This window comes from Argiope bruennichi, chromosome 4, assembly GCF_947563725.1.
Source record: "Argiope bruennichi chromosome 4, qqArgBrue1.1, whole genome shotgun sequence".
Classification (NCBI taxonomy): domain Eukaryota; kingdom Metazoa; phylum Arthropoda; class Arachnida; order Araneae; family Araneidae; genus Argiope; species Argiope bruennichi.
This window is the reverse complement of record NC_079154.1, coordinates 68,162,955-68,180,179: the sequence shown is the minus strand read 5'-3', so window position 1 is coordinate 68,180,179 and position 17,225 is coordinate 68,162,955. Positions and strand designations below refer to the sequence as shown.

At 28.1% G+C, this 17,225-nt stretch overlaps 1 protein-coding gene across 5 annotated transcripts in view; it reads right to left on the bottom strand.

Moving 5' to 3' along the window:
* The window catches only part of LOC129965486 (BTB/POZ domain-containing protein 6-B-like), a 113,788-nt gene that overhangs the window by 27,984 nt on the left and 68,579 nt on the right, over window positions 1–17,225 (bottom strand). Inside the window, exon 1 of one of the 5 annotated variants that reach the window (XM_056079401.1) lies at window positions 2,088–2,680. The exons of the other annotated variants lie outside the window; for them this stretch is intronic. Within the exon in view, the coding sequence (XP_055935376.1) occupies window positions 2,088–2,276 (189 nt within the window). The 5' untranslated portion in view covers window positions 2,277–2,680. Of the gene's footprint in view, window positions 1–2,087; window positions 2,681–17,225 lie in introns of those variants that run through there. 5 annotated transcript variants of the gene reach the window in all.

Below are 17,225 nucleotides of genomic sequence, written 5' to 3'. Positions count from 1 at the left end.
ATAACGTTCACTTGTGGCCTTGAAAGGAAACGGGTGGACCGCATTTTCGGTTTGCCCGTGGCGCCGTGCCATTTGAAAACGATTTTGGACAAGAAACGTAGGAGTTAAGAGAATTTCTCCCGTTCGACTTCGATTTAGTTTTACAAGGTCTCACAACAAATTCTAAGTACTTTTTTTATAAGAACGAAGAGGAAGGAATATAAGTTTATTTAATTGCATGGTTTACTTTTTGAAGTATGTTGATAGGATATATTTATAACTTAAACCATCACTCATAACGAATTAATAGCTAATTTACCAAAATTTACATATAATATTTTATATATAATATTTTTTGTGTTTCTGATAAACGTCCTCTTTTATCAATGTTCGAATAATAAATCAGACAAAAATTAGTTATTAAAAATATGTTTATTTTATTTCTTATTATTTATAAATACACAAAAAAGAATAAAATTGCGAAAAAATCTTTCGATCCCCCCATAAATTATTTATTTTTTTACACAAAAGCAGCAATTACGTTTTGAACAGACTAGTTTTGTTTACCATTTCATTCTGAAGCTATTCCGGTGTTTTTTGAACACTCGTCATAATTTTAAATTAAGATCAGTTAACAAAGACGGTTCCCAGGTTTAACCCTACTTACTCATTTACCACATCACAACAATGAAAAGACGTCTGATTCTGAAAGATTCAAAGTCACTCAGACCAAGGTATATGACAAATTTTCAGTAGAATCTGGTCTTTTATCTATAACCTTTTAGTCTCGCAGTTGAGACTCTAGATCAAAACGGCCCCAGAGAGATTAGAAGGACGGCTGAATTCTCTGAAATATTTCGGCTAACTGTGCTAAGAAGAAAGTCTCTAAAATGGGGAAAACCCTAAAGGTGGACCTCAGAGCTGCGGAATCCATTTTCAAACACTATATTCCAAAGAAAAAGTTAAAGGGGTAAAAGAGAAAGAGGGGGGGGGGGGGAAGAAAAGAAGTAGGGGGGGAAATGAATTTATGCATCGCATAAAGGGGAATATAAAAAAAAAGTCGTCTTTTCATGAAACAAATACTTCTACTTTCATCCGATAAAAGTATTATACATTTTAGGCATAATTTTACCCATACAATTAATTAAAATAAATTCTTAGTATAAATTCTTCCGAACTCTCGTACGATTCAAATATATTCTAAATTTTTCTTCATTTTTTGAGAACTTCATTTTTTAAATGAACTCGTTTAAATTAATAATATTATTTAAATAATTTGGAAGAAACTCAAGTTTAGGAATTAAATATTATGCTTACTTTTTTTTACTTAATTCAACAGTGAAAAATTTTGAAATTGAACCGTAATTAACATTCTAAATTTTTATACTAGTAAGATGATAACAGCAAGATTCAACAATTAAAAAAATTAACTAAATTATTCGGTTCTTTAAATTTGGTATTAATCATAAATAGGCTAAATCATTGTTAAATAATAATTGTAAAGGGGAAAAAGTTTTTCAAACAAAACAAATTTTTTAATATACATAAATAATAATGCTAGATTTTTTCTGTTTATATACCATGATTTCTTGAAAAGTTCATGTAAACATGGAAAATTTTATGAAATATCTAAAATAACAATAGCGATTTAATAAGTTTATGGACTAAGAAAGGCACAATCAATTGAAATGAAGAAAAAAATTACTAAAAAAGAGAAGCATTAACTTGTGGGAATAAATATCAATTTTAAAACTATTAAGGTAAAATTCTGTCGTCCGTAATATTTCTTTATTGCACATTACATCAATAATATAATTATTATCCAATGCAAATCATTAATAAACAATTAGTTAACTATAATAAAATTATCATACACATTGATAAAATTATAGTTACATAATATACCTAAATTATGATGATAAGTAAAATAAGCCAACATCAATAAAATATAAGGAAGAAACTGTTCATATTAATAACTGAACAATTAATCTTACTGCTATCGAGAGTTACACGAAAGTTGTCATAAAATAACGTTGTTGAGTGCATGAAAAAATACGATTCAAATACAAATGTACGAAATGAAAAATTGATTAAAAATGCAAACTTACGCGCTTGGGCAGGAGTTTCGCCCGAATGACCACAACCCGTTTTGATCCAGATGAGGATTTTCGGATGCTATAGTTGGGAGCATCGATTCCTTTGTAATACTGAGAGTACAGTTTGTCATTTCTGTAATCAATGATGAGGTAATAAACCGGCGATCTCTTTGCAGCTTTTGGTTCCGTATCGATTGCCATTTTTGAAGAAGATGATTATATTTTTTTAATAAGAGTTTAAATTACAATTATAAAAATATCACAATCCAGAGCTTTTCTGGTATTACGGTACAATCTGGTAATTCTGGTACTGTTAACAAATGCTGAGCTCTGACCATATACATTCAAATATGAAGCATTGAAGAGAAAAGAGTTTTACTTTCAAGCACTTTTAAGGTGCGAATTGTTCCAGCTCAGAACAAATTATTTATTCATGCAAGATTTTATCTAGTTTTGTTAGCACTTTACAACTGATATTTTAATCGCAAAATTTGTGCAAGTGTCAATCAACAGTGCAACCGTTTCGCCGGGCGGTATCATTGTATGAAGTTCGTTAGAGAAATATCAATTGAAGAATGGACGGACCATTCGCACACCACTCGAATGTTTTCTTTTTTCCTACTTGGGATAAGAAGAGACTATTGAACGCTGCCTCCCGCTACTTTAAGGGTTGCTTAAACGGGAAATAGAATGGTTGGTCGCCAAAGTTCGCCAAAAAAAAGCTGGAGTAAGAATTGAACAACTCGCTATGAGGGGAAAAGTAAAAAAATGTTTTATAAATGGGGGATTTAAAAAAATCTTATGCCAGACATGGAACCAAAATGACTACTTACTTTGCTCTTTTATAATAAATAGAAAATTCAATTTTTTTTTCGTTTGATTTACAATGTTTTTTTTTTTTTTTTTTTTTTTTTTTTCGCATGAGTAATTGCTTTTCATTTGTATCTCAACAATTGCAAAAATCTAATTTGTCAGCGGAAATTCTTAGAAAAATGAGATCACGATTAATTATATTTCGAAATAAATTGGTCAGTTTCGTATTTCTTTAGAAAAATTCTATTTTTTATTATAGATTTGTTTATAAGTTTGTTTTGTAAGACATTAAATATAGTATTCTCGGTTATAATGTAATGTAAAAGTAATGTAATAATAAAGAAAAAAATGTAAAAGTAATTATAAATTATTCTTTGAAATGAAATAGCATACACTACAAAGAAATAGTAATAAATAGAATAAATAGTTTTTTTTTTTCAAATCTTAATTGTTGGTTTTCTAATTATACATAACACTAAAATCGAATAGACAGTTTTTTTTTTCAAATCTTAATTGTTTGTTTTCTAACTATGCGCAACACTATTCAGATTTGCAAATAGTGTACTTTTTTACACAATTTTTAATGGTAAGTAATTATTAAAAAAAAAAAAAGTAAATAATTATAAAAAAGAGTAATCGTTTTCTGATATTTACTATGTCATTTATAAAACACTTGGCAAACTTCTAATTTTAGTTACTATTTCCGAATTAAATACGCGAAAAAACACTTTAAAGAATCTTTTTGCTCTTCATGCTCATAGTATTAGGCATGAGAATTGGAAAAACAGGCGATAAATATAACAAAATGGAACTCCCCTTCCCGTTTCAAAGCCAATCACACGGCGTGTTGACATCCCAACCACGTGAGATTGAGTTGCCTAGCAACGGGACTGTTTTCTGTTTCGGAGCCAAATAGGCAGCTGATTTTCAACTCCCGCATGGAGATGGTTCATCTAAAGAGGAAAATCTACGCGGGTAATAATGTCAAGCATAGATTTAGGGTTAGATGCTAAAAATAATGTTTTTAAAGGGATCAGAAGATAGAGGCGCATATTTTTTTGAAAGTTGTAGTTTTGTTTGTAAAGAATATGACAAAAAAACTCTTGTAAAATAGCATATTTTACAGTAATTTGAAACGAATAAAGTTGCCAATCAAGCGTGTTATTTCACCAGAATACATAGACGTAAATCGAAATTACATCAATCGAAAATAAATTTCATTTATTTCGAACCACTGTATTATCTTAATCGAGCATATTTAGTAATAAAATAAAAAGACGGATTTGTATCTTAGATGAATTCTGGTTCATGGATTTTCAGAATATCTCTTCAATTTTGGAACTAACTTTCAGAAATTTTATAGAAGATCAATGCGTTAATAACCCACCTATCTCAAATAATATTATTATCTTATTTAATTAAGCGTGATATTTATCCGAGGGAAATACACTTAGCCGAATGATTACAATTGCAAATTAAATCGATGAAATGTACTAACGTTGGCTATTGTAATTAAAGTTTATAAATAAAGTTTTTATATTTGAAATAAATCTTCTTTGAACTTTTGAAATTTATATTTTTTTTTCTCATAATAATTTTTAAAATCAATGTTTTCAGAAATTTTTGCTCATAATCTAAAAATTTGACAATTCTAATATGTTTCTGCAATTCATTATGCAAAGCCGAAAAATGATATTTTTTAATAATGAACATAATGAGACCAAAATAAAAAAAAAATTAATATATGTATGAAAAAGAGGATATTTAGGGGATATTAGGATGAGTTATTAGGAATTAAAAATAAGAAAATAAGGAGTTCAAGATTATTTTTAAAAATTTTTTGAACAAGATATTTAACTGATCGATAAAGTATCTATCTTTAATTTAAAAAGGAAGTACTTTAACCAATAAAATTAAATATATATCAAGAATTTTTAAAAGTTTTGTTCGTGTAATCTTTCATTAATTTTGAAAACCATTTTATAATACAGTGAACGAATCATATAGCTTTTTCTTAAACTGCCAAATTATATATTCTCCTGGCAGGACAAATTTTAATTTAAGTAAATCAAATTATGCTTAAATTTAATTCTATAAAACGAGGAGTATTTCAATACATGTTTATAGGCAAACTGATATAATTATTTAGTGAAAATATTAGGCATAATGATAAAAATAATTAGCGAAACTATTTTTATCAATTTATGATGACATGCATTCTACAGAAGAAAAGTTACAAATTTACAAAAATTCTGATTCAGATATTTCGGATTATTTTTTACTTGCTAAGATCATTTTTAATATTAAAACAATCTTTGGTAAATTTGAGTAGAATATTTGGATCAAATTATCAAAGTAAACTTTAAAATTCTGCAAAGAAAAAAAATTACCTTCATATTAATTATATAACACACCAATATTCCTAGTCTTCTTTTGCGTGAAAGGGTACAACATACTCACTAAAAATGAGTACAGTCCTGAAAAGCGGGTGCTAGCAAACACCTGCTACAGAATACCAAGACTGTCGCGCGTTTTGTCAGACCTGTAAAAAAACTCGCGCAGTGAAAATAGCTTCCGAACATACTTGGGTGTATAAAAGCATTAAAAAAAAGCGCATGAAAATAAAAGAAGAGCGAAGGGGGAGGGAGAAAGTAGAATAGACTTACTCATAAAAAAAGGGGAGGAGGTTGCATGTCAGGAAACCCAAGTTCAGTTATGTTCGAATGAACGAGTTTCTTGTCATAAAAATGACTTTTTTTTTAGCCTTCCTGCAAATGTCAGCGCGGAGAAAATTTCATTAAAATGGAATTTAAATTAAATAGAGCTTTTTTTTTTCTATTTTGTGAATTTTTATATTGAGGAGAAAAGGCAGAAATAAAATAAAGGTCAGGTTACGTGCAATATTTTAACAGAATGACGAAAATTGAATCATTTTGAGTTGCAACAATGCATAAGATTCGACATAGTAAAGTTAATTTATGTTGTAAAAGCTCGATATCTTTAATTTGGATGCTATCGGATATAATGAGATATAATATAAAAAATTTGTTGAGCCATAAGTGTAAATTTTTGACTTAAAAAGAATATTGTGACAAAAAAATAAGACCTTTAAGAAATCTCGCAAACATTTAGAGAAATCTGAACAGTATTATATGAGTTCATGAATTACTAGTGAAAAGTCTTAGCCAGCAGTTACCATTCTGCTCTTCTATATAAGTGAATTTTATTTGTGCATCAGATTAATTTTTTTCCAACAAAACAATGTGAGGTTTCGCAAAATAATTTTAATAACTAAAGATCAGAAATCGAAATATTTTATTATATGAGAAATCGAACACATAACCCAATCAATTATGAAAGTATGCTACTCCTGAATTATAATTTGTTTACCCGCTTCCCTATTGGATGTTTGAAAGAGGTGTTGATTAAGGTGTATGTACACACTTGAAACTTCGAAAATCGTTCAAAATATCGAATATTTTTTTATTGCTTAATAATGTTCTCTGATTCTTTAGCTTTCAAACGATACCAAGAGGTTGTCAATATTCGAAATATTTCTCGAGTTATAATTATTTTGCTTGAGGTGCTTTCATTAAAAACTCTAGTTACGGTGTTTATAAAACTCATTTTATGAAGAATGATATTTTTCCACTATGTTGCTTCATTCAAACAATCATAACTCAACAAGAAATGAACCAAATACAGTTATTTGTATATCAAAATAATCTGTATTAAATAGCGGATGTTTTGTGCCTCAATCAAAGTTATATTTAAAGAAATAAATTTTTAATAGCTGTTTAAAAGTTAAAATTACAGAAAAAATCTCGGTTTTTCTATTCATCATTGATAAAAAAATTAAAAAAAAATTATATAACTAGTTTGAGGTTATATATAATCAGACAACATGAAGACTAATATTAGGCATAATTTCCAACTAGAATTGTGTGTCTGTACAAATTAGAATGTAAGATATCATGTTTCAAAAAATAGGCTAATTAGCTTATTAAATATTTTTTAATTAATTAATAATTAATGTACTATGGTTTTTTCTCACTGAAATGAGTTTAAACATATATTAATAACCTACTGTGAAAAAACTGGATTTTTTAAGTTAAAATTAAAAAAAAAATCTTCAAGTGTGTACGTACACCTTAAAAAAGGAATTGCGCAAGATGATGGTGAGTGTTTGGTGTTTCTTCCAATTAAAACATAGTTGTTTATTAATCATAATTATCATTACAGTGTCAACTTTATGACAATTTTATCCTCTTTTTAAATAACATAACAAAATACATGATTAATGAAAGCAAAGGCATACTATGCCTGTTTAGATTCATATAAATGTATTAATATATACAACAGAGGAAGTATTATTTTCCATTAACCTTGAAATGCATCGTGTAGCCATTTGGTTACACATTTTCATTTCCATTTATAAGCCTCACATGACTGTTCTAAAGGGCATCAATGAATATTTGAAAATCCTTCCTTAAATGTTCTTTGATAAATGTTTGTAGAAAAGCCTAATCTATGGTAATAGTAGTACAAGAATTAGATTTAAACAATAAATTTGGAAAAACACCAAAATGGCTGTTGTATGAATAATTCTACCATTAAAAATACTATCAAAACATTTTTTTGTGTGTGCATTGTAAAAATATATATTTGTAAAAATTAACTTTTATTTTTATTGCAGAGTTTTTACACTGTGGTTTATGTCATTGGGATTCATAATGTTATCATCTGGCACTTTTAAACTTTTTTAAAGATTCACAAAAAATAATTAAAAAATTTTTTAATAATTTTTTGCAGTTATTCAAAACACATATTTTATTTTGTAAAAAAAAAAAAAAAATCTATAAAGTCATGCATTCTAGGGTTAACTTGAAACCGAGGTAAAGTTATAATTCTTTCCCAGGAATATTAATTAATATCAGAAAATTATCCATTCAGTTCTGTTCTTTCTATTCGCTTTTTAAATTGGAAATTAAAGTTCTCTCATTCAAAAGAAGAAAATAAATTTCGTATAGCACAGACACAAACACGAAAAAAAAATCTATTTTCGAGATTGACTTTCTTCTGAATTGTGGAGGCGTTTAAGTCATTTTTGTCAGTTAAAAAAAATATATTGCCACCTCACCGGATTTGACTAAAAGATCACATATTCTATATTTTTTCATATTCTCTTTGTCCACGAGTTTCCTTACCTTCAAGGTTGGCCAAGAACATAAATCATCGTTTGCGGCAACTATTATGAAGAAAAAACCGAACTGAATCACGTACGGAGGGAGATTTTACGATCGTAAAAGTTTCTTCAGTGGAGCGGCTTGTTCATCAAGAGCTCTTTTTATTATTTAACTGAACAATAAAGAATTCCAATGTTAAAAAATGCTTGTAAAATTTCAAGGAATGAGTTATTCTTTAAGTCAATAGTGAAATTTCGTACAACTTAAAGAAAAATTTCAATATAATTCTCTCGATATTAACAAAGAGAAAAAATATTTTCTTGAAAATCAGTTTGTTTATGATGAGAAGTTAAGATGAAGGTGCTATTGCTTAGCAACTATATGATTTAGATTTAGTTGCTAAAGATATTTGAATACATGGTAGAACATAAGCTTTTCTATTTTTGAAATCAAGTTAAATGTTTTTCTTAATATAGTCATTACATCGCCTTTTTAGTTATCATTAATTTTGTGCTATTATTATTCAGAATGTAAATAATTAACATACGAAAATAAAGCGCTTAATTACGTAAATTACTTAAAATAAGAGAAAGAAAATTTTTGTCGTTGTCAAAAATTGTAATTAAAAATTAACTTCTCTAATAAATTGTGGCTAAATTTATGATCTAAACAGACAGCATGGCTGAAGTTTCATAGATTTCCATGAGCTGGAAAGATTGAACCATTTTATTTGCGCACCTTTATAAAATGCACAATCTAAAAATCAAAATTTTGTTAATTACAAATTTCTATTATCATTTAAATGTTGCACAAAGCATGGAGATATTATTTGATGCTTAATAGACTTTCAGTAAAACAGAATAAAAGCAATAATGCTTGTATTCTGCATATAAAATATTTCATTTTTTTATATATAAAGTGGCTGAAAATTTTACCTAAAAACAGCACGCAACATAAATAATTTGATCATATGACTAATTTTTAATGTGTTAACTTAGCAATAAAAAAATGAAAAAAAAATACTAGAAATGGATAAATAAGTTTAATTATAACAATTTTGAAACATAATCTACAAAATCGTCATCAGGAACCTTAAACATCGTTAAAAATAATTGTAAAAATTAAATGTTTAGGAGGCTCTACTCTACATCTATTTAATTATTGGAATAAATCGCATGTGGCATTATAAACGCCTGGCAATCTTTTTCTCATTATATTTAAGTCAATATTGATCAAAATATTTCGATCATGAATTTAGAAATCAAATATTTTTTTTTATTAATTATTAATTTTTATAATAAATTTTAAAGTCAGCATGGATTTTAATTTCCAAATATTCATCAATTCACTTTGTTAAATTATTAGATTTTTTTTCAGCATATATAAAACAAATTCATTGTTTTAATTTCACTGTTAAATTAGATCCTGCCACTTTACAAGAGGATTTTTTTTAACATCGCTTGATATCGACATTCAAAATTTTTTATTTAAACCCAATTTTTTAATTGCATATAAATTGGTAAGATATATTGATGTTTCAAATAATAAAAATTCCTTTTTCGATAATGAAACGATATTTGTTGAAAATTAAGGTTTCTATGTCAAAAGTTCTATGAGTTTGGCATTCGAACTTTTGATGGATGAAGATTGCAATAATCAGAGAAGATGAAGGATAAAAAGAAAGCTATAAAGTTAGAAATCTTTTTCTGTTAATTTGATAACATGATTTTGCTATCTATTCATTTCGCACCATCCCATGTGATCCATTACAAAATGCATAATTATACAGCTGATGTTGCTGGTGCTGTTGGGTTTTAAAATTTGCTTTGGAATGATCACAATAAACCAATCCCGCATCTTGCTGCTTCAACTAGTTTTTTCGGCTGCAAACAGTTGGTCACATTGACATGGACAAACAAAAAAAAGGGCAACTTATTTTAACTGTGCGAGAGGTCATGGGCGATCAACAGGCCTTTTCCTGTGCCACAGTGTTTTCTTTCCTAGGTAATGGAGAGTGTAGTAGCTAATACAGGAGAAAAGTTGAAGGACTCATCGATAACGACACGAGTTCAAATGCCGCTTGTGGTTTCATAATTACTTCATTTTGATTGAAAAGAAAAGTTAATACATGTATGTATAGTAGTTCTGTTTTTTTTTTTTTATGCAGTTGAGAAAATAGAAAAGCAAAACTGGAATCTTTTATTAGTAGGGAAAATATCTATATGCATTTTTAACGAATAACGATTTTACTGACCGGATTTTCAAATTTTTAACTGGCATTATTTCAGAGGTTCTCAATGCATGTACCATTCATAGTACATTGCATTTGTTTTGGTAAAAGAACTTCTGAATAAAAAATTTAAATCATTTTTCAAAACTAATGTAAAATTTCGTTACTTTTTAATCTTTTATTTTTATATTTATAATGCATATATAAATATTTCCCGCGCTTTTATTGTCTCCCCCCTTTAAATTGTTCCCTTGGCGGTTTGTAAAATGATAGTTAAATTCTAGAATGAGACCAATTTTTAAGTATATCATGTGAAAGATTCTATGAATGAGTGCAAAAATTTTATGCAATTTTCGATTAAAAAGATACAAATGTAAATACATTTCAAACAAAACAATGAAATTTTGAAAGACTTTTAACAAATTATATCTTAGCAAAATTGAACTTTCAGCCATGGTTTACAAGAAAATTAAAAGGATGACTAAGTTTGAACCTTTACTCTTCAATGGATATAGAGCTCGACATATCGAAGTTGGCTAAAGGGAAACAGATTCTTAATCAGCAATAAATCAAAATATGTGCTATTATGCCTTATAATTTTTATTAACAATTTTTGCAGTATATAGTATACTTTCATTTTATAAAATGAAAGTAACATTTTATTAAATTATATTTATTTTTTAATTAAATAGAAGCTTAGGATATATTTATAGAGCATGGTTATTTAAAAATTTTATTTCCTAAGTTTTCATATCTCCGAGATCGTAGAATTTGTATTAAGCAATTTAAGTGATTAATTAATTAATCACTTAAATTAACTAAATTAACTAAAAAAATTTTAAAAAGTGTATGCATTTTTTAAATATTTAGAAATGAGATCTGTTAGCTGGTTTTGAATTTTAAATGCATGACATAAACTTATTGTATAAGAGAGAAGACATTTGTTTATTAAGCTGAACAACATAGACAAAAGTCTGTTTATAAATTTCTATTATTCCAAATTAAACTGTACTGTTTTTATTGTTCGTTTATACTCGTAATTAAATATCCTATCAAGGAATAGATTGATTCCCCAAGATAATTTCCAAGGCAATTTTTATAAAAATGCAGAAATCCATTTTGAAAATTCCATTTTTAATAGATAAAAATGTTAACTACTTGATAACTACAAAATGTTAGTAGTTATATAGATAAAATTTAGTATTGAATTTTAGCATCAATTTCAGCCGGTTGACAGTCTGCATGCTCGAGTGCATGTAAAAACTTAACAACCTATATAAATGAAATTTGGTTTATGATCTTTTAAACAGGAGTAATTCCATATCAAATTTTGGTGCCAATCAGTAAAAAAAAAAAAAAAAAAAAAAAAAAAAGCATCGAAATTGCATGTTTATTTTTCTTTATCGTACCATGAAGCATAAAACTCTCATGTACATGACTCTGAAAATAAAAATCTGAGCATTCGTAACTTCTACATATTAGCTCAAAATCCACAATTTTTATGCGGAGAGAGAAAGATTGATAACACTTCAATTAGAGACTACGCGATAAAGATTCCTGGAGATCACTCTCACAGACAGGGTAATAATTGATGTGAAAATATGTAAGGTGTTTTATGTTTTATATAAATTACTAGAAGCCATAAATATCGTCTCAAGTTCAATGCAGTTTTAAGGAAGTGATATAAATTAAATGACCATCCATGAACTTTCATAGAAATGACCATGTACGAGGTCATGAAATAATAAGCACCAGGTTTATTAACAATCAGTTATTACTCAATTTTTCAATGATTTTGATGCATTTATGAGCATAAATACCTTGAGAGAAAGTATGGTGGGTGAGGAAAAACAAAAGAACTTTCTCCTTCTAAGGAGCAATATTCGGTGTCTTAATGCTGGTAAACACGCAAACATTAGGAGCTGAAGAAACGAGCCATAATGTTTTTCTGCATCATTTAAGAGGTAATACGAAAAGAATATAGCATAAATTCCTTTTAATATGCTTTCATGACTTAAAACTGAAAAAAAAAACGTTTAAACACAACATAATTTTATTCTTTATAACTAACTTAACTAATAATAGCTTGATTATTTGATTTAAGATTACGTTTAAATGTATTATTTTTTTTAATATCGAAAACGAGTAAGCTAAACACATCTTTATAGTTAGATTCTCTTTATGGACATTATGAAATACATTTTAAACAATTTGTGATATTAAATGAATCATAAAAAATTTCCTTATTTTCAATCATCACTTTGAGACAAGATGTATTTATATTTTAAAAATCAAAAATATTTGATCAACTTTTCTTATGGGGGAAAAATACAAATGTGTAATATATGTATATAATGGATTTACTTATTCAATCAAAATAGTTTCTAAAAACCAGAAAAATCTCACAATTACGATTTTTCTAGAATAATGGAAGAATGAAACTGTTTAATAAGCTTAATATCTTTTAAAAAATTCAAAATAATCAGTTTTGAAGAAATATTTATGGGATATCTCTAATGAAATAAAACATTAAATCTTCCGAAACTTCGCGAAATAATCGAGTAAACCTCAAAAAAAGTATCTTGTTATTATCTAAGTATGCTCTATGTTGTTAAAAACAAAAGATAATTTTAAGTCATTAAGCAAATTTGAAAATAATCTGTTTCAATAAATAATATAGTTTGAGAAATATTAAATGAACAATCATTATAATTTTTAGAAATAATGTAATAATTTTTTTGCGATAACAAGTACATAGAAAAAAAAAGTGAAAAAAATAATAATAAATAAACGTTTAAGGTATTTGATAATTGGTCTTCCTCAAAATAAATGATATAGGAAATTCAGATACAAGAAAAAAAAAAGAAATGAAAAATAGTCGGAAGAAAGAAAAATAAAAATTGGAAAACTCGTTTCAAGGAATAGCTAATTTTACACAATTTTTTATCCTATTATATATATAATTATTAACAAGTCTTTATCTTTTATGAACAGTTCAACTACATTTTCGACGCTATTAAATTACTGAAAAGGTTTTTTTTTTTCTTGATTTTATCAAAAAATATAATATGTCTTAATTTAGACATTTTTCTATTTCGAAAACACGTGTTGAAAAAGAAGTTAAAAAATTTCAATGTCAACTGCTAATGAACGCATAAAAAGAAAGACATTACATATTTTCATCCTCTTAATCCATATGAAAATCATCCTCTTTAAGATTCGTAATGTTTTTATTAGCATCTTAATCGCTATGACTTCCCATTTGACCATAATCACTGTCTAAATAGCAATAAATCATGCACGTCGAATCTTATTAATTGGTGTTTTTAGTGTAATTTTCATCAAATTAAAGGATTAGTTTTAACAAATTATAAAAACTGAAATCTAAGAAGTTGAGAAAGAGAATATTAATCATGAAATAATTGTTATTGTCAATAGCATATTTAATTAACATAATTTTTTACTTTACATTTTATGGATATTTTTAACTTCTGTTTTATATTATTAAGTTCATTAGAGCATTCTTCTTCTTAGCAACTAATTAATACGACATATGTAGCTTTTCATTGCTTAATTCATGTCACGGATAGCAGAATCCATCGCAAATGACTAACGATGGATTCTGACCCCGATCAGATTTTTTCAATGTATTTATTTCGGCGAAATTATTCCAAGAATATATAAAATGGTGTTTTTGTATGCATGATAAATTTGGAGACAAATTACTCTGTTTTTTTACTTAAAAGGTCTATGTTTAGGTGGCTTTGATTTGTAATGATTTGAGAAGGTAGATTCATAATAACCTGATGACAGAATCTCGGATTCCAGAAATGGCAGATTTTCAATTAGACCGTTGCCTAGGGCGTTGGTTGAAGGGGCCGCAGTAAGTAAATGTTGATAGTCTAGTTGCCAAATAAATTAACTTGTAAAAAGTACATATTTTATAATTATGCCATATTGAGGTAAAATCAACACTCTGTGAAATAAAACTGATCAGGCTTTTTTCATTATACTTGCTTAGTTAGTATGGTATTTAGATACGCCGGATATCTATTTAAAAAAGAGTATTAAGAATGTAGAAGTCTGAACATGATTTCGCTCAGTCATGAATCATAAGAATTAAAACAAATAAAAAAACATGCATTTTATTAAGTTACTGAAAAAAAATCAATCTGGAACAAACTGTTGATAGACGTTAAGTTAAAAATGTGCTGAAATCTGAAACTAAATCCAACTCTATTAATAGAGGCATTCCATAGTGTGCTCTGCTCAGAAATTCGTCATAGGTTTATAGTTGATTTTACTGTAAACGCGCCTTGAATTAGATTTCGCATAGTAAATCTGTCATGACAATTAAACAATCTTCTATTGGTATAGCATGGAAGTTTGGAGAAAAAGACGATGAACCATTGAAAGTATAATACAAAATTCGAAATGTTTCTTATTATCCTCTTACAGTTTTAAAACAGAAAGATTATCTATATAATCTTACTGACGCAATCTTATATGGAAGGGAGCTTTTTGTTATATTGATTTCTCACAAATTTCTTCATGTGCTATAAAGAAATAATTTTAAAATTCAGTAGTTCACTGTCTATGATCACGATAAAATCAGAGGCAAGACCAAATTCAATAAAATTATAATGCATTTTAGTGAAATTTAAGAATTCATATTTTTTAGATAATAATACTTAAGCTCTAAATTGGATCGTTGAGGTATAGTGGCACGAATATTGTTTTAGCAATTCTGATTGCTTTTAGAAATGATTTCAGAATTTATTTGTATTAAAATGTGGCAAAATCGTAAATGTAAAATCAAAACTTTGCTGCAAAGGAAAATAAGTAAATAAATGATTTATTTTGCTGAATGTTAGGACTATACAATTTACTTTGGCAGTGTTTGTTTCTGACAGAAGTATAACAGTGAAGTCTTTCCGAAAACAGTGTTAAATGTGCCTCTATTTAAAATGGTAACGGAGTAAAACTTCTCTATAAAGGTTTGATTCTTTCTTGGTATCAAATCTGCGAGTTTCATAAAGTCCTCTACATTAGAGGACTTAATGCATAATGAGTTCTAAACCATGCAGTTAGTAATTTTTGCATAAGGCAATATACACTTAACTATTAACAAAAGTGACTGTTTGTTGTCTATTTGTCTAAACAATGAAATCACACACACACACACACACACACACACACACACACACACACACACACACACACACACACACACACACACACACACACACACACACACACACACACACACACACACACACACACACACACACACACACACAAAGAGAGAGAAAGAGCGCGAACATAAAGTGCATAAAAAAATCATTCTTCAACTTGCGAGTTCGGAAAATATTCCATCAGCACTTTTTATAGCGCATTTCCCTACAATCCAACCACTCGGCACATCTGGTCACTTTCACTGGCAGTTGATTCGCTAATTATACCTTGAACAGCTCGAGCAGTGCCTCTCGCCTTCCTTTGAATGTCACGAAAATAAAAAGAAAGGAGAAAGAGAGAGAAAAAAAAAACTCTATCGGTAGTTCGGGGTCTTCCCACACATGCAGCAACCCCCAACCTCCCCCTAAAATCCATAACTGCACACCTGGAGTCAAAAATGTACTTTTCACTTTGGATGACCTATTTTGATAACCTCGAGGGTACCCCCAGGGTTGAAGACCCCTCCAGGCATTCGAAGGTTAGCGGGTTGGAGGGATTAAAAATATTTTCGGTAAGTTGATTTGAATTGAATTTTTATTGAATGCATTTTTTTCAGCATATTGTAATTTTCGGCTTTTGTTTAACGTTCTGATTATGAAATTTTAGTATAGTATTTAAGCAGCACAACACTGCATTATATACATCATTTATGAGCTTCCATGTTTGACATATTAACATTGGCATAAATATTAACATTCTGAAATAGAAGAATATTAATACTGATTAAATCTGAACTTCTTTAAAAAATTTACGAACAAGCGCTTCCAAAATGGAAGCATTTGGTACTAATCAAACAAATAACATGTGTTTGAAAGTAATTTCATATAATAAAATTTACATGTTTGTACATTCTGAAGCAAAAGTTTGGGATCAAGTTGGGATTCGATGAAACACAAATGTTTGTATATCTGGTGCTTGCACAATTCATTGATGTGCTTTCTCATAATGTACATAACAAAGGAAATTATCTCATCACACAGTTTCTTCTGAAATATGAGGGCTATAAATTCACAATCAGTAATAACATTTGAGTCATTTGAGTCACGGCTATAAAAATTTTCCAAAGAAGCTTCCGATACAGTAGTTTCAATGGCGAATACTTTTAATTTACTTGAGATTTGATTTTGAAAGCAAGTATACACATCGCACATCCATAAATTCAGTTTTAACTTTATATATGCTAATTTGACTAAATATGCTGATTCTTGCCTAAAATACAAATTTTGATTTCAATCAGTAGGAACAAAAGGCGTACAAATACATATATATTCGCACGATAAATTCAGTAAAAATGCTAGATTCACACCCAAGATCTATATTTCGCAATTATTTGCTAATGCTATGTAAAATCTTTGTAGCCTTATATAAGGTTTATAATTTTATACAGAGGGACAGAGATAAGGTCTTTATTGGAGAATATTCGAGAAAGTTTCAGAAAGGCCACTTCCGCTGGTGTCATAACAGAAGTCCAGAAACTAATCGTTAAAAATATCCTCTAAAATCGCACAATAATAAATTCTTTTTTAACTTTTTTCTAATGCATGCAATGAATAATATACATTTATTAGAGGGCATGCGAGAAAGTTTTTTTTTGGGGGGGGGGATCATTCCAGCTTGTTCACAATCAATATTCTCTTTATTATAGAACCTTTTTCCTATTTGAGAAAAAAATTGAAAATTTTGCTT